The sequence below is a fragment of the Rhinopithecus roxellana genome, chromosome 18 (genome assembly GCF_007565055.1).
Source record: "Rhinopithecus roxellana isolate Shanxi Qingling chromosome 18, ASM756505v1, whole genome shotgun sequence".
NCBI lineage: Eukaryota > Metazoa > Chordata > Mammalia > Primates > Cercopithecidae > Rhinopithecus > Rhinopithecus roxellana.
Window position 1 is genome coordinate 13496530 of NC_044566.1, and position 26102 is coordinate 13522631.

The 26102-nt window shown below is 41.6% G+C and overlaps 1 protein-coding gene across 1 annotated transcript in view; it reads right to left on the reverse strand.

Annotated features, from left to right (window-relative positions):
- The window catches only part of SCRN1 (secernin 1), a 71089-nt gene extending 45610 nt beyond the window's left edge, over positions 1-25479 (reverse strand). Inside the window, exons 1-2 of the mRNA XM_010376655.2 lie at positions 25186-25479; positions 2552-2711 (exon numbers count right to left, since the gene is read on the reverse strand). Coding sequence (XP_010374957.2) covers positions 2552-2710 — 159 coding nt within the window. The 5' untranslated portion in view covers position 2711; positions 25186-25479. The remainder of the gene's footprint in view (positions 1-2551; positions 2712-25185) is intronic.
- Positions 25480-26102: the final 623 nt, after the last annotated feature.

The following is a 26102-nucleotide window of genomic DNA, read 5'->3' on the forward strand; positions in this document are numbered from 1 at the left end:
CTCTTCATGGGAGGAGTGCCCTTCGCACCGGAAGAAGGGCACGTGGGATGGGATTTGGTGCAGCCACCTTTGGGAACTTAAATCTGCCCATGTGAAAATCAAAGATTATTTTAGTTTGTATGTCTCTCGGGAAAAAAAGGGTAGAAATGTTCAGGAAGGACAGACAGGGAAGGTCAGTAACAACTCAAACCAGCAAACTTTATCCACACTGAGTCCACTCTATTCCAGGAAAAGAGAGAAACATTTGGACCCAAATAACGTGGACATTCACTCACTGATGAATAACCACCCCTTTAAAACCTAACATGCTCACCAGGGAACCTAGCACTCTTCTTCACCTGTAGGAAAGGAAAGTCTCACTAAAGTTTCAGGGGTTTTTATTAAGTTAGTGGCTCAGTAAGAGAGGAAAGTGGGTCTGGTGAAAGCCCAGTAGGAGACAGTCTGCCACCAGACCATCCAGACAGCCCATGTGAAGTCCTGCCCACTTGCCTGTTCATTTCAGTGCCTTTGTTAAATTCATGTAAAATAAGCAGCCCCTCATAGAGTTCTGTTCCTCTTTGGTGCCGATTACTGCTTTTAAAGAACTGAAACAGAGCCAGTGATTTAAGATTTAGATAAGAAAATAAAATACACATTGGACGTAATGGAAGAGTTTAAGAAAAAAAAAGGAAAATACAAATTGATGAATGCCTATTTGAAACCAAGCACAAACATCAGAAAAATCAGTTTATTTTGTGAAGCACAGAGCACCAAAGAATAGAGGTTATGCAGTGAAAAGAGCTTCTTCATTTACTAGCCCTAATTTATTTTCTGCAGATTTTCATTTCAAATTACCATCTAAACACACACACACAGAGAAACACACACAGGTAAATATACTTATAAATAAAACATAACCAAGAAGGTTATGCCCTGAATGCAAAGATGGTTCAATTTATCACATAAAGAAAAAAATAAGTGATTATCTCCATAAGTACTGAAAAGATATCTAACAAAATTTAATATCTATTCCTGAGTTGTTATTTTTAGAAATACTCAAAATAGAAATTCATGTATACTTTTTTTTTTTTTTTTTTAAAGAGATGGGGTCTTACCATGTTGTCCAGGCTACTCTCAACTTCCTGGGCTCAAGTGATCCTCCCACTTCAGCCTCCAGGGTATCTGGGACTACAGGCATGTGTCACTGTACCCGGCTTATGTATACTTTTTAACATAACCCAGGTACAATGGCACATAAAACTACATAAATCTCAATCCCAAAATCACCAGCTTACTTAATAGGGAAGCACTAGAGACAGCCCCACTCAGGTCAGGTGCAGAGCCAAGGACAACCACTATTTCAACTACTACTTAACATAAAACCTGAGATATAAGCCAAAGCAATAAAACAAGAAAACAATTAAAGACAGAAGAACAACTAAACAGTCTCTATGTGCGGGTGATATAACAATATACCTGGAAACCCCAAGAGAATCAATGATAAAAGTTGACACAACCAATAAAAGAATTTAGTAAAATGGCAGAAAGTACAATTAACATAAAATAGCCATTGTGAAAGTCTGACAACACATTCTGGGAATATGAAGAAACAAGCATTGTCATACAGTGCTGATGCAAACGCAAAATGGTACACCACCTATGGAAGGAAATTTGATAATATTTAATAAAACTACATTTTTATTTACCTGTGACCCAGCAATTTCATTTATAGGCATCTATCCCAAAGAAATACTGACAAAAATAGTATTTTTAAAAGACTCAAAATAAGAATGGATAATGTTTTATCATGATAAAAATATATAAACTGAGGCCAGACACTAGGACAGATGCATAAGGCTGTTATCCACTTCAGTGTTGTTTGTAATAGCAATAGACTGAAAACAACCCAAATGTCCAGCAGCAATATGGGGCTGGTTAACTATGATAACATCCATAGAATGAAACACCACGCAGTTCTAAATGAGGAATTATGAGCTGCATGTACTGTAGGGAGTGATCTCCAGAATATGTTTTAAGTTGAAAAATACAAAGTAGAGATTCAACCTTAGAAAGCTGATTGAAGAAAATAAAATAGTAAAATAAAAATGAAACAAAATGCAAAGTAGAGAAAAGTATACATGGCATGCTGCTGTTAATCAAAGAAAGGAGGAAAGGGACCAGGATGAACACACACCTGTGTATGTGATTTATTACATATATATGTGTAATTTTGCAAATGGAAGGATAAACCAAGATCTTCCAAAACTTGATTACCTATAGGGGAAAAGATCATGGAGTAAAGGGGACAAGGATAGAAGTCAGACTTCTGTGAATAAATCTTGTTTTTTAGATTTCACTTCAGAACTATGTACATATTTTACTTAATTACAAAACAACGGCCATAGCAATGAGCATAGAGCTCTCCCATGACCTTGTTTTCAAGGCTATGAGCAAACCTGCATGGAAACAGGAATCAGCAGAACTGACATGACAGCTCTGACTTGTGAGCAAGCTTCCAAGAAAAGAGAAAAGAGAGTAAGTGTTACTCACGAGACTGCAATGCACGACGTACCTCAACCTTGCTCTCCTGTTCGTGATCAGCAGCCGAGAAATACACAACCTCTTGCACTTCATCTCTGGGTCGGGCTGAATTTTTCCCAAATACCACCAGACCATCCTTAGCACGTGGAGGGAAGGCCACAAAACAGTAACTTGGAGGAGCTGCAGCCATCCTGAAAAGAGAATGCCAGCGAGAGTGGAAGTAGGCCTCACATGGAACATTGCAACGGTGAGTTCTTCAAACATATTTCACCAGCTAAAAGGGTTTTACTATTCAACTGTGCACAGCTAGCTCATTAAAAGATCCCAGCTGGCAAATGAAGGTGGGGCGCCTGCAGTGGAATGACAGAGCCACCAAGACCAGATATTGTTTAATACTCTGTGGGATTAAATGAGCTCAGATTTGCAACAAACCACGGCGGCAGCCAAAAGTGCAGTGACGTGGGAGAAAGGAAAGGAGGTTATTGTTTTAGGCAGAAGACACAGACACACACCACACATACACACACTGCAATCTGTTCACAGTAATAAAATAATAAATAAACATACCTTAATACTAACTACACAAGTGTCTCAGATCCAGAGATGCATAGCCACCACATAACAGATTTGGGGTGTGATGAGGAAATGGGTCTAGAGATCAATTGAAAGATACCCTGCTTTGTTGTTTTCAGTAGTTTTATTCCACCTCGACGACGTAACACTCCAACACCTTTTGGTTTTCTGTCCACCTCCCCAGCTGCTCCTGGACTGGCTTGTTCTACCTGGCCAGTGCACATTCTCACTGCTTCATCCTTCTTTCCTCATTTAATGCTCTTTTCTATCTGGGAAAATGCATCCATGCTCAGCGATTCCCTTGTCAGTTACACGCTGATGACTTATACATTTAATTGCAGCTGGGTTCTCATCTTAAGCCTCTGACCTACAGACCCAACTGCCTGCCTGATATCTGAAGCTGATTTCATCTTCTTCCCTTTTCAAGGTTCTTTATCTTGGTAGCCAAGGTAACCATCCTTGCCATTTGCTTCTCCATTATCTAATATGTCACCAAGTACTGTACATTCTGTCTCCTAAATCTCTATGGAAACCTCCCACTCCTCTCCACCTCCACTGCCACCACCCTGCACCAAGCCACTATCATCTCCAGCCTGGACCACTATGGTAACCTCCTGAGGGGTTGCTTCAAAACCTCTATTACTCCCCACTCCAAAACATTCTCCACACTGCAGCCAAAGTGATCCTTTTAGAAGGAAGATTTGATCATGTCATTCCTGCTTAAAATACTTCAGCAGTTTCCCAAGGCTTTTGGAATAAAGACCAAAATATGATGAAGTTTGTTCCCCCTTCCAAGCCCCATCTTCTACCACTCACCCCTCCACTCTCGCAATGCCGGCACACAGGCCTTTTTCTAGTTCTTCCAGTGCCCGCCAGACCTCTGCACATGTTCCACCCTTTGTCCTAACCATTCCCTTCCCTGCTTCCTGTGCCAAAACTATCTGCCTGGTTAACTCCTGCTCTTTCTCATACCAGCTCAAATATCACTCTAGTACTCTAATTTGTGTTGCTGTACTATACACTCTCATAGGATCCTGTCCTTTTCCTTCAAAGTAATTATCATCATCTGAAATGCTTGTTTATTTTATTACCAACAATCAATATTTAGTCTCTCCCAGCAAAATTAAGCAATATGAAAGCAAGGACCTTTCTCTTTTGCACACCGCTGTAACCGCAGCTTTACACTATGTCTTATGCAGAGCAGATTTTAAATAAGTGATAAACAAGTGTTCTTTTCCTGTTTATTAATAGTCCACCATAATGAAGCTGACTCTCTAACATCTCTCTTTTCTCCCGCCATGCCTCTGCACCTGGTTTGAATGCCCTTCCCTTAGTCTTTGTACATATCCTTCAGGATCTGATTCAAAACCCCTTTCTCTCATAAAGACTTCTATAAAGGACTCTCATTTATTCAGCATCCACAAGCACTAATACATCCATTTTGTTCTAAAATAATGTACATTTGTTGCTTGTATATTTCTTTACCTGTTTCAAAGAAAGCTCCCTGAAGGCAGGACTCATGCCATCCAACCATAGTAGCCCTTTCCCCAACCCCTGGCATTACAGGTACTCAAGAAACATTATCTAGTGTACCAGCTATTGTATTTGTATCATCAATTATCCAACTTCCATGTGTTTTATTTTACAAGTCTGAAATATAAGTGAGAAGTAAAGCAATGTTTTCAGAGAAGCACTAGAATGGGATTCAAAACTCAGCTCCACCACCCACTAGCTGTGTGACCTGCTTAAGTTACTTCACCTCTCTGAGCCTAGGTTTCCCTTTTGCAAATGTTTTGCCCTAGCCCACAGGTTTATCATGAGTATCAAACAAAATGATGCTTGAGAAGATATTATGCAAACTGTGGAGGCTGCATAAGTATAGGATACTTTATTTGCTGGCTGGGTGTGGTGGCTCATGTCGGTAATCCCAGCACTTTGAGAGGCCAAGGCAGGCAGATCACTTGAGCCTAGAAGTTTGAGACCAGCCTGGGCAACATGGAGAGACCCTGTGTCTACAAAAAATACAAAAATTAGCCGGGTGTGGTGACGTGCACCTGTAGTCCCAGCTACTTGGGAGGCTGAGGTGGGAGGATCATTTGAGCCTGGAGAGGTTGAGGCTGAGGCTGCAGTGAGTGGAGATCACACCCCTGCACTCCAGCCTGGGCACAGAGTGAGACCCTGTCTCAAAAAAAAAAAACAAAAAAAAAAAAACAAAGCAACTTTATTTTGGGTTTGACGGTTAAAACAGAGCTGTATCTAAAATTTTCTGTTAAGCAAACCAATCAAAATCTACTTGCCTCATTCCTAATTAGAGCAATTATCAAATTGCAGAGTCATCAATATTCTATGTTTAGAAACCTCTTTGTACGGGACTGTATTGCTATTTCTATATCCAGTCTACTTCAGGTTAATGTCTATATGCACACTCAAGAGCTCTTCCCTGCATTGTTTATGGTAGGCCCCTCCCCAGAGTGCAGAGAAATGGGGGACCCCCACAATTCTGAAAATAATTCCCTCCTAGCTCAGTAAAATATCACCCCTTCCCTCTGGGAAAGAAAAGCCAGAAAGATAAAGAGGCTCCAGTTCTTTCTCCCCTTAACCTTTCCCATTTTCACAAAAACGGCTTTATCTTCAGACTGGAGGAGTAGAGAGAGATAAACAAAGAATGTGCATGCACAAGAAAGACCTAGAATAATTATGAAATCAAATGCCTTTATAGAGTGCTACTAGAATCTGGGCATCGGGGGAATTGCTGGTGGAGACAAATAGAGTGAAGCAGACCCAGAGGAAGATAAGATGGGGAAAGGATGCATTTCTCTTGTGTGATGCCTCGAGTATCTTATATGCTCCCTCTCTCCCCATCATTGGGCCATTTCAAAAGAGCTGGTGTCTTGCCTAGGAGCAGAACCTTACTTTATTTGATCCTTAAAAATGGTAGAAATCCACCAAAATGCATTTATGAGATTTATCTATAGAATATAAATAAAACCCACGGGGTTTGGGGCAAGCACCTATTATTCAGCCAAGGCACCTGCTTAGTCAGCAAGTCATCTGGGTCGTATGATCATGAGGAGGATACAGGCAACAGAAGCCTAGGGGTATGTGGGCCAAGGGAGGCCAGCTTTTCCACTGAATTTTGTGAATGACTGGGAATGCCAGCAGGGAGCAGAGTTTCAACGTCTGTTTTAAAAATTAAAAAGCTAGATGAACTAGCAAATTGTACATCACATCTAGGAGCAAACTAGCCCAGGCTAACTGTCCATTAATTTTTCCTGAATCACCATGTGTGCACTGACTAGCTTCAGAGATGACTTTTCTGAAAAGAAAATTTTCTGTAGAAAATTCCAAAAGAATTTTCAATATGGTGACCACTAGCCTCAGGCAGCTAGGAAGTGTAGTTAGAACGATGAAGGAGCAGAGTTTTCCATTTTATTCAAAACTTTAATTAATTTTCATTTAAATAGCCACATGTAGCTAGTGGAAACTCCATTGGACGGAACAGTGATACAGTGTCCCAAATAAACCCAGAAATGAAGATTTTCATATTAAGCCTTCCAGTGATCTCAGAAGTACTTATTTGTGAAGTCCTCTTATTCTAAGGATAAAATGTGCTTTCATCCACATAAACTGAATTAGCAAAGAGGAGGTGGGACACTTCTGGAAGACTGAAGAAAACAAACATTAGGAAGCAGCTACGGAACTCACCAGGCTGACTTAGATTATGTAAGTTAAAGGTGATCAGCGTTCTAGATGCCAATTACACTTCTCTTGGTGCGAATCTGATATCCTGACTCTGAAAACACCATGGGAGTGGCCCTCATTACTATCTGGGAATCCTTTGTGTACTTGTCTGGCCAATTCCTCTATTTCCTAAATGAATTTTTGACACCTTCACTTTTCTTCAAATCTCCACCCACCTCCTCTAAGCAGAGGTCTCACTTTCTATTCCACAAAAGACAGGTGAATGGAGGGAGAATGCTTCGGAGAGAGGATATGCAGGCCTGAAGGCCCTGCAACTAGGGAAAAGGTACGGAGCCAAGAAATTAAAAAGCTGATGCAACTGAGTCCAGAGAAAGGAGGGAAGAGGCCTGGAGAGGCGGGTAGATGGGCAGGTCCACATTGAGCCTTGAAGGTCACATCAAGGACTTTGATGTCTATTTCACAATACACAGTAAATCACTGAAGGCTTTTAAGCCAGGTTTTAGATTGACAATTGCATACAGACAATGTCAAAGAAGTTGCCTGTGATAGGAAGGAAACCACAAAGCGGATGGAAATGATGAAAATAGAGTAAGTAATTTCATTTCTATGTACTTACCCTAAGGAAGCGATCAGGAATATGGGCAAGGGGTATGCATAAGTGTTCACATAGTGGTATTCATACAGGTGAAAAACTGAAACTTACTTGTCCAGCATCAGAGAACTGGCTGAAAATGTCTGCTACATCTATCGGGTAGAACACTATAAGCCCTAAATATATGTTTGTGAAGAGTTTTTAATTGCATGAAGAAATGATTTGAGGGGGCAAGATAAATTATCTTAATTATTTAAAATATACGTAGAAAAAGACTATGCCCAAATACTTGCCCAGGAAATGTACTCAAAATATTAACAGTGGGAGCCCAGCAGTGAAATATTCTTTGCTTTTTCATCTTTTCCTCTAATTTCCAACTTATATCCTATAAGTATTTTTATTGATATAATCCCAGAAATGATTTTTAAAGTAAACCCAGGAGAGAATAGCAATTTAGGAATTTTATTTTAAAGAAAAATTTTAGTTCTGCTTCTATATCCTAATACATCTGAAATTTCAAAAGGGGCAAATTCTTATATGAGTTATAGCTAGGATGAATTTTTTTATTTGGCCTTGTTCTCTGATACTTTCTTTTACCTTTTTTACACCCTGCCCAACTCAGAGTTGCTCAGAGAGCACACAAAGTTTCATTACTATGTTTCACACATATAGTGAGTTGGCCTCCTACCGTTGTCCATGTGGGAAAATAAAAACTGGCCAGTCTGGAAGCCAGAGCTCTCATGAACCTGAGATGAAACCTTTCTGAAAGTGGTTCAAAGGAATTCAATTCTCTTCCTATTATTTGTCAAAATATTGGGTAACATACCAGATATTCACACTAAAAAGAAAAAAAAAATCTGACGTTACGTCATTTATATATTACATAAAACATGCATTTTTAAATATTTGTTTACATGATTCTTTTTTTTTTTTTTTTTTTTTTTTTTGAGACAGAGTCTTGCTCTGTCACCCAGGCTGGAGTGCAGTGGTGTGATCTTGGCTCACTGCAACCTCCACCTCCTGGGTTCAAGCAATTCTCCTGCCTCAGCCTCCTGAGTAGCTGGGATTACAGGTGCACACCACCATGCCCAGGATATTTTTTGTATTTTTAGTAGAGACGGGGTTTCACCATGCTGGCCAGGCTGCTTTCAAACTCCTGACATCATGATCCGTCTGCCTTGCCCTCCCAAAGTACCGGGATTACAGGCGTGAGCCACCGTGCCCAGCCTACATGATTCTTAAAAACTGTTAAATTATTCATGCATGACACAAGAAGCTGACTTTAAGATTTTTCTCCTTTTCCTTTATAACCTCATACAATATTATGAAATGTATATTCTCCTTCACAAAGAAAAAAAAAAGAGTCTAAAATTCAATTAACTCCCAATCACATACACGAATACAAAAACTTAGAACATGAGAAAACTTATTTATATTCAGCTTTGAAAAGTAGAATATAAGCATTTGATATGGGATTTTCCATCATAACTACATTCTACTTAAACCGGTGTTAAAATCAGTGAACAGTTTGTCCAGAAATAAAGCCATAATTGATGGCTTCTTAAAAAACGTACTTGTTTTGAGGCATAATTCTGAAGCTGCTTTCTGAGCCGTGGGGACCCAGAAATGGGAGTGGGGTTGCAGTGTTACGCTATAGGCCTGAAACTGGATGCGGGTGTGTCCAAAGCAGTGTTTTCCTAACTGTATGTTGTGGCCTTTTTGTGGTTTACGGAATCAATTTAGTGGATGGGAACAAGTTTTTTTAGAAAAGCATTTTTAGAAAGAATTTATGCATCTCACACAGTAAGGGTAAGTACTGATGCAAGAAACTCTAATTTCAAGTTTGGGTACATACACATGCACATATAAGTGTCTACAGGTATTAAGTTGAGATGTAACATTTCTTACTCTGAGTCTTAAGGAAAAAACTTAAAAGCAACAGGCTAAAAGGGCAGGTCTGCTGAATAAGGCTTCTTTGTGGCAAATACCCATTAGGATTCTTGCCAGGTTAGCAATACACTGACAGTTCTAATTAACGAAACACTCCAATTTAACTCCCATAGATGGGTAGGCTGACAGGCATTTCCTAAGAGGCCCTTGTTAAGAGTATTTTAAAGTGCATTTGTCTGTAGTTTGTACTATACATTTATGTTCTGTGTGTTTTCCAACTGATTAATGTTGCATGCTATGGGAGGAGAGGAGATATTAAAGACTGAAGTTTAGGATAAGGATGGAAGTTGTAAATGTAAAGGTATCATGTAGCTGGTATTATTTTTGTGGTAGAGAAAAGAAGTCAGATTATTTACGTTGGCAGAGCATGAAAAAATATCTGCTACTTTTTCTCCTAGGCCCTCCTCCAATCGGTTCTCAGTGTGAGCCACTAGCTTTCCTTCAGACCAACGCTGTCCAGGAGAATTTTCTGAGGTGATGGAAATAGTCTCTATCTGCACCATCCAATACAGTAGTCACCAGCCAGATGGGCTATCTGGTACTTGAAATGTGGCTAGTGCAATGAAGGAACCAAATTTTTAATTAATTTCAAATTAAACAGCCATTATTAGGCTAAGTGAGATAAGCCAGTCATGAAAAAACTTACATAAGGCACCTAGAATAGTAAAACTCATAGAAATAGAAAGTAGAATGGTGGTTGCCAAGGGCTGGGCAGAAGGGAATGCGTTGTTTACAATCTGGGTACAGATTTCAGTTTTGCAAGATGAAAAAGCTCTGGAGATCAGTTGTGCAACAATATGGATGTCTTTAACACTTCTGAACTGTACAGTTAAAAAATGATTAAGATGGTAAATTTTATGCTATGTGCATTTCACCACAATTAGAAATAAAAATTAGAAAATTAAAGAGCCACATGTGGCCAGAGGCTACCGTATTAGACCATCCAGCTTTAGCTACTGTGCCATTGGCTATGGTAAAGCATCCCTAAGCTTACTTTCTAAGCACCATTGTCCTCCTTAACAAACTTCTTTCAGGATTCATGACTTCCTCTTGGGAACAAGACAGTAGTGCTTCCCTGGAGCTTACTGCAAAGGAGCTGCGTGTACCAACATTCATCCTCTGACTGGTGGCAGGAGGCCCAAGTTCAGGCTTGAGGGACTGGAGTACTGTACTCCCGTAACTAGGAGACCGCATACAGAATGTCTAGCTGAGGAGGGAGGAAGCTGTGTGGGAGAAAAGGTCTTTGTCCTCAAGTTCAGTGAGTAGTTATTGAAGGTGTGAATGCTCTGAGCCAAGGCAAGGGTTCTTTTGCATGACTGCCAGCCCGCCTTGCCTCTTTATCTCAATGATGCACACAGTATCCCTCATCAGTTACCTTACCCATTAAAAAGGAAGCCTTGAGCTGCCTAAGAAAACAACTGTCTATATAAGCTATTGGTTTATTACACGTCTTGTAAGTACCGATGACAAACTGCCTTTAGTTACGTAAAGAATGAAACTCAAATATCCAGCTAGGCTTCCCTATTCTCCACACTACCACCTTTACTGAGCAGACTGAATACATTTAAATTCAATGTCTGTGAATTACCACCTTCCAGAAAAGCAAAGGAGAAATTATTTTATTATACTCTTCATTAATAAATTCATTTTTAAATGACTGTCACTCCTGCTGAACTGAAAATAGGACAAATGATACTCATTTATAAATTGATTTTTTCTGTTGTAAACCTTCTATTGAAATAGGAATAAATGAAGTGTTTGGGAAAGGAATTATCTAATTAAAAATTGGGATGTAAATGCCAGCTGATGAAAGTCATCTATATAAATTAGCTCAGACTCATCAAGCTCTGGCCAAAAGAAAGAAAGATTTTTACTAAGTGTTTCATTAAAAGCTCATGAGAGTAGAGCATAAAGCTTTGGGACTCCACAGTCAGGGAATTCCAGCTCCTAATATTCAATGCCTTGAATGAGGAGCCATGTAATGGAAGAATAACTGTATGGGCTATTAAGTGAGTAAGCAGGCTTTGAAGCCCACCTAGTTTCAAATCTCAGCCCTGTCACTTCTCCAAGCTTTTATAAAAAAGGGATAATGATAGGTAGTTCATTCTTCCCAGGGTTGCAGTGAGATTTAAATGAGATAATGCTTGTACCTACTTACAAAGTGCTCAGAATACCACCTGGGACACAGCAAGGACTCAATCACTGTGAGAACAAGAGAAGGATACATAATGAAAGCGTTCCCTTTGTCACACTCTATCTGTTCAGACTTCAGACACTTTCCTTGAAGTGTCTAAATGCTCCTTCACCTTTTGAAGATTTGCTTCATTGTCATTTCATGTCTTTTAAGAGCTGCTTAACAGTCTCTTTCTCCAATTTCAAGGGCAATATCTACTTCTGACAGTTAACTCTGGTCTTCAGTGCCGGTCTGCAGCTGACATACTTCCCAGCAACGTGGTGTTGAACAGGGGTGACAGACTGCAGATTTGGTCGGTTTGGCCCAGAGTGCTGCATTAGATTGTGTTTTTAGAAATCTGAATTAGCAGCTAATATTTTAAGATCTAGAGATTTCCTATAGACACTCAGATATTTGGCTTCTGCTAAAAACTCAAAGATCTGGCAACACTGGATCCATATTCCCGCATGATGGCAAGACTGGAGTTCGGTAGTGGCTCCTCTAACCAGGGCCTATGTTTCCTATTGTCCCCTCCACTCTGACACAGAGGCCAATGAAAGGGCCACCTCTCATCATCTTTGTGTAATTGTACTCACTGATACTGCCTGCCTAGTCCTGCGGCCCCATGTGTATAGGTACAAAAGGATGACACACTTTAGAAATACCAGGCCCTAGTACCCATCCTGACTCCTCTAACTCTGAACCAGAGTTTCCTCATATAGAAATGGAATTAACCCCCCATACACAACACGGCACTTGGATTTATATGAAGCATGCGGAAAGCACCTAGTAGTGTGGCTATATACAGCAGGCACTCAGTGTTCACTCTCCTCCCTGCTACTACTCACTCATGATGCATTTGCCAGGTTTGCACCAATCCTTACTATGCTCCTTCACCCTCTCACCAACAGTTTTCACCTGGCATAGAAGACACACTCATGTCCCAAAGTGTAACTAAAATGTACTTAACAGGGCAAATCTCTAGATCTAACCATCGACTTATAAGGAATACAAATGACACCATGGGAATATGATCAGCAATATCCAGACTACGGACAACTCTATAGGACAAAGCTGATTTCTTCAACAACAACAACAAACATACGCACAAGAAAAAAAGATTAAGAGATGGAGTTACCTAAGAGATGTATCAACAATTGCAATGAACATAACTTATTTGGATCCTGATTTAATAAACTATACAGACATTTTGTAACACAATGGGGTAATATGAACACTGATGCCACATTTGATGATAACTTAAAGAATGATTGTTAATGTCTTAGATATGATCCTGGTGGTGCTGTGGTTATGTCTATAAAAAGAGTCCATTTCTTTTAGAGATTTAGGCTCAGATATTTCCATGTGAAATGATGGAATAGAAGTAATGCAGAGTGGGGCGAGAGGGTGAGAGCTCAGATGAAACAAGATAGCTATGAAGTAAAAATTGTTAAAACTGGGTGATGAGTACATAGGGTTTGCTTTGCTGTTCTCTTTTGTAGATGCTTTGAATTTTCTATAATAAATAACTTGTGAAAAGCAAAGCACACAAGGTGTTTCAAGTTCTTTAAGGTTAGAAATAGCACTAGACTGATACAAGAAATGTTTCCTTGGAGTTTCTACATGTAACTTATTTGAGGGCTCAGGTACCTCCCCGAGGAAGGAATCCTGGGGTATGAAGAATGGGGAGGGATTTTAGTTTGGCATGGTACGTTCAGGCACTAGGGGAAGAGAAGAGTCCAGTTCCCTTTACCTTTGCTTCATTTCTTTTCCTCAAGTTTTAAAACATCAGTCTCTTCTCATACGACTTCTAGTCTCATGAGGGCAAGGACTCAAGTATATCCTTATTTCCCTGGCATTAACACAGAGACTGGCACATAATAAGATCTCAATAGATGTATGCCGAGCAGCTGAAGGGAAAGGGGATATGCATATTTCATCTTCAATGAGGGAAAAAAATCAGCAAAATCTCAATTCAACAAGGTCCTCCCAGGCTGTGGTTCAATCCATGCTATTTGGCCAAGCATTACAGTGGTCTGGGGAGCTTGTGAAAATGGCAGATGTGGCTAGACACTCCCACCTCAGAGATTCTGATTCAGTAGGTCCAAGCTGAGATCACAGGAAGGATATTTTTTAACAAACGCCCAGGTGATTCTGATCCAGTCAGTTCAGACTGGTGTATCATATCCACTGAGTATTTCTAATTCACTAAAACTGGTAAGAACTGTCCTTTGAATACTTTTTTCTTAATGGCAGAAATTATCACAAAGTAGTTTGGTATTCTGTCCCCAAAACACTGCAATTTAGGTGATTAGAGGTAGGAAAATGAAAACAGCCTCTACTTAAAAATTGAAAAACCAAAATTCTAGGAAATTAATGACTACTCAACTTGACCATAACTTGATAAATTAATGGACTACTTAATGGTACACTCCCTTTCCCCCACCAACACACCAAAGAGAGCCATTTAGATGACCATAAGAATCAAAAAAACAAAACAAAACATATTTATAATATGCAATTGGCTACCTATATATATCATGGAAAGCTGAGAAATACATAAATACATACAGAAAAGCTGATGAAATGAAAAGAGGTCACACAAATGTATACATGGTATCACTGAAAGTGTGCACATTATCTAGATAAATTGCAAAAAGGTTTTAAATAAATGCAGGCCAGGTTTAGTGGCTCATGCCTGTAATCTCAGCACTTCGGGAAGCCAAGGCAGGAGGATTGCTTGAGCCTAGGAGTTCAAGACTAGCGTGGGCAATATAGGGAGATCCCATCTCTACAAAAGAAAAAGAAAAAAAAATTAATTAGCTGAGCATGGTGGCACACACCTGTAGTCCCAGCTACTCAGGAGGCTGAGGTGGGAGAATCACTTGAGCCTGGGAGGCAGAGGTTGCAGTGAGCTGAGATCACACCACTGCACTCCAGCATGGGGCGACACGGTGAGACCTTGTCTCAAAAATAAGTAAGATTTTTTAAACAAAAAGTGCAATTAAAATTTTAATAATAATAATAATATCTCTGGATTACAGAATTCTGGGCAATTTCTTTTTTTTCTTTCTTTTGAGACAGAGTCTTGCTCTGTCGCCCAGGCTGGAGTGCAGTGGTGCGATCTTGGCTCACTGCAAGCTCCGTCTCCCAGGTTCACGCCATTCTCCTGTCTAAGCCTCCTGAGTAGCTGGGACCACAGGCACCCATCGCCACACCCGGCTAATTTTTTTTTGTATTTTTACTAGAGATGGGGTTTCACCGTGTTAGCCAGGTTGGTCTCGATCTCCTGACCTCATGATCCACCTGCCTCGGCCTCCTAAATTACTGGGATTACAGGCGTGAGCCACTGTGCCTCCCCGGCAATTTCTTAATCTCTATGTATTCAGACATTTTTAAATTTTCCACATGAAAATGTAGAATTTGTAATGAAAATATTTTTTAAAAAAAGAAAATAAAGAGTTACATGAAAATAATCTGTTACCCAATTAATTGCAGCTAAAAAGTATGGCCTTGCAATAGGGCAGAGACTCTGGGAGAACCTCATAGCTCAGCCATGGCAAACAAACTAATTGTACCTTTTGGCCACATCTGATTTTGCCTCATTTGCAAGATACAGTCATAATGAGAAATATGAATTAAAGCAAAATGTCTAATTTATTGTCGCGATTCATATGGCAGATTAGTAACTAGGCAAATATAGAGTTCAATGGAATGTTGTGCTTCAAAATCTACATTTATTCATAGGTAACTAATTATTTTACAAAACTATTCAAGTCACTTCAGAATTTACCTATAATGCAAAATATTTTTATATGCTGTTTCCCATTTTTTTTTTGTTTTTTTTTTTGAGACGGAGTCTTGCTCTGTCCCACAGGCTGGAGTGCAGTGGCGCGATCTCAGCTCACTGCAAGCGCCACCTCCTGGGTTCACGCCATTCTCCTGCCTCAGCCTCCCGAGTTCCCGTACAGGCACCCGCCACCACACTAGGCTAATTTTTTTTTGTATTTTTAGTAGAGATGGGGTTTCACCATGTTAGCCAGGATGGTCTCGATCTCCTGACCTCATGATCCGCCCGCCTCGGCCTCCCAAAGTGCTGGGATTACAGGCGTGAGCCACCGCACCCAGCCCCCAATTTTTTAATGTCAAAAATTTTCGGCCGGGTGCGGTGGCTCACGCCTGTAATCCCAGCACTTTGGGAGGCCGAGGCGGGTGGGTCACAAGGTCAGGAGTTTGAGACCAGCCTGACCAACATGGTGAAACCCTGTCTCTACTGAAAATACAAAAAATTAGCCAGGCATGGTAGTGGGCGCCTGTAATCCCAGCTACTCAGGAGGCTGAGGCAGCAGAATGGCTTGAACCCAGGAGGCGGAGGTTGTGGTGAGCTGAGATCACGCCACTGCACTCCAGCCTGGGTGACAGAGCAGGATTCCATCTCAAAAAAAAAAAGAAAAAACAATTCATGAACATTTCCACATAAAGTCATTGTAATTTGCTGGGGAAAATATGTGATGAATATATGTTATGAATTTAGTAACACTTTTAATGAATCTGTATGTATGCAATGACAATAGAGTCCTTACATAGTTGAAAAATAATAGTGTAGTGAAAAATAACTGTGCACATTCAATGCTGGGACACACTCAAATTCAAGGACCACCTACAAGAACTCTACCATACCCAGTGATTCTCTACCCACCCCTCTGTGCATTTAAAATATGATCCCACTTTTTAAAAATGCAGTCTTCATGCACATCTGTCACGTAAGAACTCTTTTATGGATTTGATAAGTGAAGGAAAGAGGAGAGATTAATTGAATGGCATCCATTCTTGGATACTTTTTTAAAAAATGCATTAAGGAACAGATGACTTATGTAGGATTCATTTTTACTCAAGCCAACCAAATTAGAAAAATATAGTTAGATCAAGTTCACTGTAAGAAAGATGTTTTCCTATACATGGCAGGTTGGAAAACAATTTTCCTTCTTTCATAGAAAAATAAAGGAAGAAAATGATTTGCATAAGATTATCCCTACAGGCTGGACCTATGCAGTCAGGATAATCACTCTAAGAGGTTACATTATGGCTTTTTTAAAAAGTCAGATAGACCCAGATTCCAGGTGTTACTCCTCTACTTACTAAGCTCCTTATCTGTACAATGGTGCCATGTCAACCATGTACAGTTATGAGGATTACATGAGATAATATATGTAGAGTGTCTGGAATAGAGATAAATTCAAGAAAGGTTTGTTCCTTTAACTTGATCATAAAGAACAGGGTTCTAGGACTGTAATGATGATGGACACAAAGGATGAAGGATGTGTTTGAAATAGGCAGGCTGTGGTTAGCTGCCAAAAGCATTCTCTGTGGGAAATAGGGAGGTACTGAGCAAGCCACATCTCGGGTCCTTTCATTACCTCCTGTTCTTATTTTTGACATTACTGCCATTGAGTCCACTAATTTGGCAAGGTTGCTTTGAATTATGACCTTCCTATTCCCACCATCTGTCTTCCTCTCCCATCAAAACAGTGCATTGTCTATTCTGATCTTTTCCCATTAATGTGATTTGATATGTACTTTGTTAACTCTGTAAACTGGGATTTAAAAAAAAAAAATTTCTCAGTCATCCTTAAAATGGTCGTTAGCCATTTAACTCTCCATCACTAAAAGATTAGCCAAACATTCATTTCCTACAGAAGAAATAAGGTAATAAGATATAAATTTTCCTGGTCCAAAAACAAAGGGTTACTTTTAACTACTTTGTAAAAGTCCATTAATAACGTCCATTAATTCTAGAGCTACTTGTTGTGTTTTATCATTATCAAATGTAAACCATTTTATTATCAAAAAGGAATCTATATACATATAATGATTATGTATATACCTATATATGCATGCATATACATTTATGTAAATGTAAATATAGGTAGGTACATAGAAAGATAGGCACATAGATGGATGGATAGATTTTAAAAGACCCAGAAGGATTAACATCTAACTGAGAATTGAGAGTGAGAGTAAAGATGGGGATAAGGGGATAGAAACTTTAAATTTTACTTTATCTAGTTATATAGTTTTAAAATTCTTTACAGCAACTCATATTGTTTTATTGGTCTTTTAATTATTTTCTAAAATCTGATCATTTCAGTGCTTAAGAAGAACACTTTAAGACATTTCACTAATTCTTCCAGGTCACTAGGGCACTGCTAAGTGCAATAAAAAAAATACACTAAAGCTTTACCTTAAGAAAGAGGTGAAAAAGACACTCAGAAAAGCTTTTGATCACTACATAATTTTAGTTGGGATTTTTAAGCCAGATGAGTTACTAACATTTATTTTGAGTCCCTAACCACCTACGAGCACTATATTCAACTGCAGGGAAAATGGAGCTAAGATGTCTCAAGGTTTTTATCATTTGGATGAAGAGTTGTCTATGCACACAACCAAGAGAGAAAGGTAGTAACCCCACTTAGGATATTGATCTGAAATGCTTCTGAGAGCTTTCAAAGATGCCTAGCTGACAGGGGAGTAAATTAAGCACTGGGAGATTTAGGTTAAATATATAATCATTAAGAACAGAAGAAGGGATCATGAACCATCTCAAGCCCTTTCTCCCAGCTTCAGGTGAAGTTCAAGTTGGGAGGCCCCAGGCTCCCTACCCACTAGACTGAATTCCACCCAGTTCCCTTCAGCCCCATACAAGATTGGGTGAGGGCCCTAATGACACTGGGAGCTTCTGAGGAAAGGAGGACAGGTAGATGTGACTAACACATACATTGCTTCTTACCTTCTTGGACATAAAGAACCTCGCCTATCACAAAAAAAATTCATGAATGAGAGTATGTGGTCTTTGCCATACCTTCCACCTATGAGAGCTTCATAACCATGCCTAAGAGATGTTGAGTAGAACATTCCATAGAAGGCTCAGATTGCGGGTAGGTATGGGAGTGAGGGTAGAAAGGAGGCAAAGAATGGCAGGAAAGGACATGCCTGTCACCTAGTACAGGCTAGGCACAAAGTCTTGGAGGCCTGTGGCTGATATGCTCTGATACAAAGCAAGCAATACTCTAGCTCACCCCCACTGACTCTTTTCCACACTTACGGGCTCTTCCATTGGTTTGTTTCCCAGATCAAACTTTTAAAATATTGACAAAGTGTTTCCAGTGTTCCTCTGGGTCTATGATTGGAATTATACTGAATTTACAGATTCATTTGACAGGGGTAGCTAAAATAATCACAATCATAACATCTAAAAATTTATGTTAGAACATTAAGCATTCACTATATGCTTAATAACATGCTAAGTCATATATATACATATGTGTGCGTGTGTAATCACTTCATCCTCACAATAACCCATCACACAGATATTATCTCCATTTTACAGCTGAGAAAATGGAAGCTACAAATGGTGAAGTGGCCAGGTGCTACAGCCCATGCCTGTAATCACAGTAGTTTGGGAGGCTAAGGCAGCAGGATCAGTTGGGTCCAGGAGTTCAAGACCATTCTGGGCAACCCAGGGAGACCCTATCTCTACAAAAAAATAAAAATAAATTAATCAGGTTTAGTGGTGCACACTTGTGGTTCCAGCTACTCGGAAGGCTGAGGTGAGAGGACAGACTGAACCCGGGTGGGAGTGACCCATGAATATGCCAATGCACTCCAGCCTGGACAACAGAGCGAAACCCTGTCTCAAAAAAAAAAAAAAAAAAGAAAAGAAAAGAAAAGAAAAAGAAAAATGGTGACATGGTGAAGTATTTTGCTCAGGGTTATATAACAAATAAGCAGTAATAAGTAGTGGAGTGAAAATTCAGACTCCAAAATGCTCTTAAACACAGGCTGCCCTGACTCTATCTTCCCGATCAAGAGCAAGAAGTGTTGAAGTGTCTCTTCTTCTTTTTTTTTTTGAGACTGAGTCTTACCCTGTTGCCCAGGCTGGAGTGCAATGGCAATCTCGGCTCACCACAATCTCCACCTCCCAGGTTCAAGCAATTCTCCTGCCTCAGCCTCCCAAGTAGCTCGGATTACAGGCACGCACCTCCAGGCCCAGCTAATTTTTGTATTTTCAGTAGAGATGGGGTTTCACCATGTTGGCCAGGCTGGTCTCGAACTCCTGACCTCGTGATCCGCCCACCTCGGCCTCCCAAAGTGCTGGGATTACAGGTGTGAGCCACCATGCCCTGCGTGTCTCTTCTTTGGTGCGAGCTTTTTTTTATAAGTTCATCATTAGAGTTCTACAGTTTTCTTTATAGGGATTCTACCATTTTATGTCAGTTTACTAGACAGAGATGCACAAATCCTCAATGAAGAAAACTCTTAAGACTTTATGGTGACATGGCAGAAGATTTAAAAAACAGAGAATGTTCCTGTTCTTTGCTAGAAAGATTCAGTGTATGTAAAAGAGTCAGCCCTCCCTAAATTAATCTGTGGAGTCAATATGACAGCTATCAACATATAAATAGGGCTTTTGGAGAAAATCTGACAAAAAATGATCTTGAGGTCCATCTGCAAAGGATATGTGGGTGGGATTAGCCAAGTTTCAGAAATGAAAATTAATAAGGAAATACTAGACTTGCATGGAATTAAACTATATTATAAAGTTTCAGTATTAAGATAGTTTGTTACTGATAGAATCAGAAGTAGAAAGTCCTGAAATATAGGCATATAATGTAGGAAATTAGCATATGATGAAGACTGAATTTGAAACTGAGATGAATAAGTGTTGCCAGAATAACTGACTATAACAGGATGGGGAAAGGAGGAATGAAATCTGTTGAGATGGGCCAGGCGCAGTGGCTCACGCCTGTAATCCCAGCACTTTGGGAGTCTGAGGTGGGTGGGTTGCTTGAGGCTAGGAGTTTAAAAGTAGCCTGGCCAACATGGCATAACCCTATCTCTACTAAAAATACAAAAATCAGTCAGGCATGGTGGCACACACCTGTAATCCAAGCTACTCGGGAAGGTGAGACACAAGAATCGCTCGAACCCAGGAGGCGGAGGTTGCAGTGAGCTGAGATCGCACCACTGCACTTCAGCCTGGGCGACAGAGTGAGACTGTCTCCAAAAAAAAAAAAAAGAAAGAAATCTGTTGAGATCCCCAATTCACTCCTAAGCCAAAATAAATTATTATAATTTATAATTTTAAATTTTTACAATTAAAACCACAAAAATACAAATCATATGGATAAATTTTAAAAATAACATTAGCAAGCAAAAACATAAACTCAATTCACCAAGGAAAATATAGACTTAATTATAAAATAACTTAAAATTTCTTGTGGGATAAAATTTTTTTAATGAGAACCTGGGAAATACATCTGCATTATACATGAAAAAGAGATAATTTCCTTTAATATATATAGAGCTCTTACATATCAATAAGAAAAAGATGACCACCCCAAAGGAAAAATATGCAAAATATATAAGCACCAGTTAAAAGAATAATAAATATAAACAGCCAAAATATTTACTAGAAATATTTCTCTCACTCACAATTAAAGAATTACAAATTAAAGGGCCGGGCGCGGGGGCTCACACCTGTAATCCCAGCACTTTGGGAGGCTGAGGTCTTGAGGTTGGGCGTGGTGGCAGATGCCTGTAATCCCAGAGGTTGGGACAGGAGAATCGCTTGAACCTGGGGCGGAGATTGCAGTGAGCCAAGACAGCACCACTGTACTCCAGCCTGGGTGACAGAGCTAGACTCTGTCTCGAAAAAAAAGAAAAAAAGGAATTACAAATTAAAATAAGGTGCCATTTAAATACATAAGGTGAACAAAGATTTAAAAATTTGATAATATCTAGACTTGACTTGTGTGGGGAAAGTAGCTTTGGGTAATTTGGCTAAATCTAACAAATTAAACGTGATCAGTGAAGTTGGTAGATAGCTCTTGTTCATCTCATTTTAAAAGGAAAGAGACCAGGCTGGGCGCGGTGGCTTATGCCTGTAATCCCAGGACTTTGGGAGGCTGAGGCAGGCAGATCACAAGGTCAGGTGTTCGAGATGAGCCTGACCAACATGGTGAAACCCCGTTTCTACTAAAATATACAAAAATTAGCTGGGCATGGTGGTGCACGCCTGTAATCCCAGCTACTCAGGAGACTGAAGCAGAAGAAATCACTTGAACTGGGGGGACAAAGGTTACAGTGAACTGAGATCAGGCCACTGCACTCCAGCCTGGGCAACAGAGTGAGACTCTGTCTCAAAAAATAAATAAATAAAAATAAAAATAAAATAAAATAAAAGGAAGGAGACTGATAAGTGGTGTGCTCAAGGCCAAACTCCTAATTATAGGTGGGACCAGAGCTAGGTCCCAGGGCCCTCTCTCTGTACTGGGATGCATTCATCTCATTTGGATATGTGAACACAGACGTGTCAGAATGGGGAAGTTACTTTCCAATGCACTGTGCAGTTATGTCAGCTACTCAGGAGTCTGAGGCAAGAGAATCGCTTGAACCTGGGAGACGGAGGTTGCAGTGAGCCGAGACTGTGCCACTGTACTGTAGCCTGGGTGACGGAGGGAGGCCCTGTCTCAAATGAAAGAGAGAGAAAGAAAGAGAAAGAGACAGAGAAAGAAAGAGCAAGATAGATGCGAACCATATTTGCAATTTTATATTTTCTAGTAGCCACATTTTTAAAAGTAAAGAGAAACTGGTGGAATTATTTTTAGTAATATATTTTACCCAATATATCCAACATATTACTTCAATATAAAATCAATATAAAATTATGAGACATTTTAAATCCTTTCTTCATATTAAATTTTTGAAATTGTGTGTGTATTTTACACTCAATGTATCTCAATACAAACCAGCTGCATTTCAAGTGCTCAACAGCCACATGAGGCTGGTGGCTACCAGATGAAACAGCACAGATCTAGATTCTCTAATGAAAATGGATCAAAAAAAATCATTTATCTGTTTCTTATTATTCTTCAACAGACACAAATTGCATGCATTTCTGTATTTTTACAACTTGTTATTTTAAATATCTTTGGCATATCTTCACATTCATCCTCTAATTCAAATTATTTTTCTAAATGGCACGTCTCATCAGCATCTGTCTTCACTTCGACATATATATTCATATCTAGCTCCTATCTGCTCCACTGCCTCAAGACATTCTCCCTGTTCCCTGCCTCCTGCCACCTTCTCCCTCTGCACATCACTGGCTGTGAAGGTTCAGATGCCCAGAAGAAACATTTTCCATACCTTCACCACCTCTTCACACTAACCATGCACAATTTCTAGCTCTGCTTTAGTAGATCTAAGGTCACTGACTCATGACTCAGAAAAGTCAAATGCAAATCACAGGAAAAGCCTGTCTTCACTGCTTCAAAGTTATGTTTAAAATAGGCTTGTTATTTACTTTTACTTAAAATTAGAAAGTCAAAAAAAATGAAATGCATGGCCCACTTTGGTTCCTTTTCAAAATAAACTGGTCTAATGGTTCTCCACAAACACAAGCAACTAAATTTTTAATCAAAAAATGTACTTCTCGCCTCAAAGACTTTACTAAAATAATGTTTTTGGCTCTTAACTATAGAAACAGTTTCAACACTGGAAAATGTGAACATGAGGTAGGTACAGCTTAAGAAGTTAAAAGTCTTGAATTAAGAAATTAAGGTGTTGTCATTGACTTTAAACACCTATAGACTTTGTAATTCATATTATAGTTTGGTTTCCCATTGCTAGAAGTGTTTGCCTTCCTAATAATGACAGACTTGCTCTTCTCCCCCAGGCTCTAAAAGGTAGCATGTGGAACCCTGGGGAGTTATGAGACCTGGATTTGGGTCCTCACTGCCAGTTGCCAGCCAGCTATATGACCTTGGAGTCCATTCGCCCCGCTGGCCTCAGCCTTCCTGCTGTAAAAAGGGGGTTGACAGCATGCTCCTTCAGGCTGCCTCCAGCTCTGCCCCGACCTTAGCTCATCCTCCTCTTTTCCATTATCCCTGAAGCATTTGCCTCCTCATGCATCTCCTCCTACCAAAAGACAAGATGGCTGGCAGCACGGAAGTGAAAAGGGAAAGGCTGTTTAAAAAAAAAAAAATTCTAAAATGAGTCACCTTTCAAGAATTTCCCATTTCCTCATGCCTGGGTGCTTGCTCGTGTCACTAAATCAGTTCTTCCAATGAAACTTGCTCTAAGAACCTGGTATTTGTTATGTGCACTGCTCTTGGATGATGTTTATAATGTGCACCAATCTCTTTTAAGAGCTCGTAGGTATCAAACAACCTCCAGGTTGTGCATCAAAAAGACATCAGCAGCCACAGAGTCAACTTTAGTTGAGCCTGGAGAAAATCAGACTAAAACCGTAGAGTTTTAACTAGGTTTTGTATCAGCTTTTGATAAGTTAGGAAAAATAATTACAGCTCTCCAAACTTCCCACTTAACATCTCCCAGGACCCTGCAGCACCTTAAAATCTAGCCAGCTCCAAGAATCACTCCCTACTCTGTACCCAGGGAGCCTTGACTCACACTAATTCCCTCCCTGAAGCTTAAATCAGGGGGCGGCTGATGGCTGTGGTCTGTGCTGCTTCCGTCTGGCCTGATTTTTCATGCTGCCATTTTGAATTAGCACTGGTTTCCTCTGCAACTGATGCATCTTCTAACCAGGCTGGGAACACAACACGCACGCACACACACGCACGCACCCACGCACGCACGCACCCCACCGGGCTGCAGGACGCGAGCGTAAGTCAAGGCACTTGCAAGCTAGAATCAGGCAGAAAATCCAGAAAAGCCACGTTATTTAACAGAACCCTACAAGGTCAGCTTTGAGTCAAGGCAGGTAACAGTTTCCTTCGATGTTTTCATGGACATTTTTATTCCCAAATCCGAGTTCTCCTCAATTCTTTAAAGTTCAGTCGCCCCTCCTGCTTTGCAGACCACATTCCTCTCGGCCCTCACGAGTGAGGTCGCCAAATACTCGACGCCTCAAGAGCAAGCCGAGGAGGCAGAGGCCCACCAAGCCGGACAATCCCTATCCCGGGAACACGCGCCGACCTCTCGGCAGCCCCGCCCGGCGCCCCGCGGAGAAAACGCCCGGGTCCTCTTCGAGGGAAGTTGTGTCAAGTCCCACGCTCGGCCCGCGAAGAACCCAGCTGCGGCCCGCGCGCGTCGGCCTAGCGGGGAGGTTGTCCCGGGACACGGTGCAGCGGCCGCGGGCCAGCTGGACGCGGGCAGAGCCGGGCCGAAGGCGGCGGGCGTCTCCTGGCAGCCATGTTCGCGGCGCCGGCCCGCGCAGCAGGTACCGCACCTCGGGGAAGGTGCCCGGCTCGCGCCGGACCCCAGGGTGGCGAGGCCAGGGGCGCACGGGCACATCCCAGCGGGCAGCAGGTTGGCTGCCAGGCAAAGGAAACCCAGGAAGAGCAGCGCGGGGAACCCGGCTGCGGTGCGGGAGCCCAGGGCGGGCATCCCTCCCCTACACCCCCGCAGTCCCCGAGCCGAGTCACCCCGGCTTCAGGCCGAGGCCACTTCTCCTCTGACCACCCCCCCCCCCCGCCCAGGCTCCCAGCCCGCCCGGGCCAGCACCTAGAATCGGCCTGGGTTAACGCTACCCGCGGGTTCGGAAGGACAGAGGGAGGAGATGAGGCGCGGGAGGTGGCGATGGCGGGTGGGGGTGAAACCGCCCGGGAAGCAGCGCTGCAAATGCCCTGCGCTCCCAGACGCGGCTCACCTGGGGCGGCGGGATCCGGGCTCCGGACTCCGCTCTCGGTTCTGCGGTGCTGAGGCTGCGGCCGCCGAGGGTGCGGATGCTGCCGGGGCCGGATTACTGCGGCGACATCGGGGGCTGCAGCTGCAGTGACTGAGGCGGCCGCCGGGCGCTTCCCCCTACCCAGACTCCAGGCGCTGGGGCCCGCCGCCCCCCGCAGCAGCTGGCCCGACTCACGTGACCGCGGGGCCCACCCTCCACCTCCCCCACCCCGGCCCCCGGGGCCCCGCCGCACCCCGCGCGTCTGGCTGCAGGGGCCGCGGCGCTGCTCTCCGCCGAGTAGGGAGGGGGCCTGGGAGAGGGAGGAGCGGCTGAGAGGGCGGATCTCGCCGCAGAAAGTGGCCCCCTCTTTGCTAGATTTTTATTTCTTGGTTGTGGCTCTCAAAAGGGAGAACCTGGGCTTTAAGGAGCCAGGCCTGGCATCCTTTGGGCGCCTCTTCCCGACGTTTGGTTGCTACGTCCGGGCCTCGGCGCCCAAGCAAGATTTTCCAGGGTAGAAATGTGTCCTGTACCTTGTTGACTCGCACGTCCAAGTCAAGTCCCTGGTTTAAAAAGTGCCGTCCTGTACCATGTTGGTAAGCCAGACCCTGTCCCAGGTACCTGGACATTGTGGCCTAGAGAGGTTAAGTAACTTGTCCAAGGTCACACAGCACGTAGCAAAGCCAAGATTCCATAGCTGGGTTCGTTTATGTACAGGGACGTGTGTGTGTGTATGTGTCTCTGTGTGTGTGTTGATGCCAGCGTCAACTCCATCTTTTATAAGTAAATAAGAAAAGACTGTCTCAAGAGATATGAAGACATAGTTCACAGGAAACTAAATGCAATTCTACCCTGGCACATGAAAAGATATTCAGGCTCACTTAACTGCAAATCAAACATGT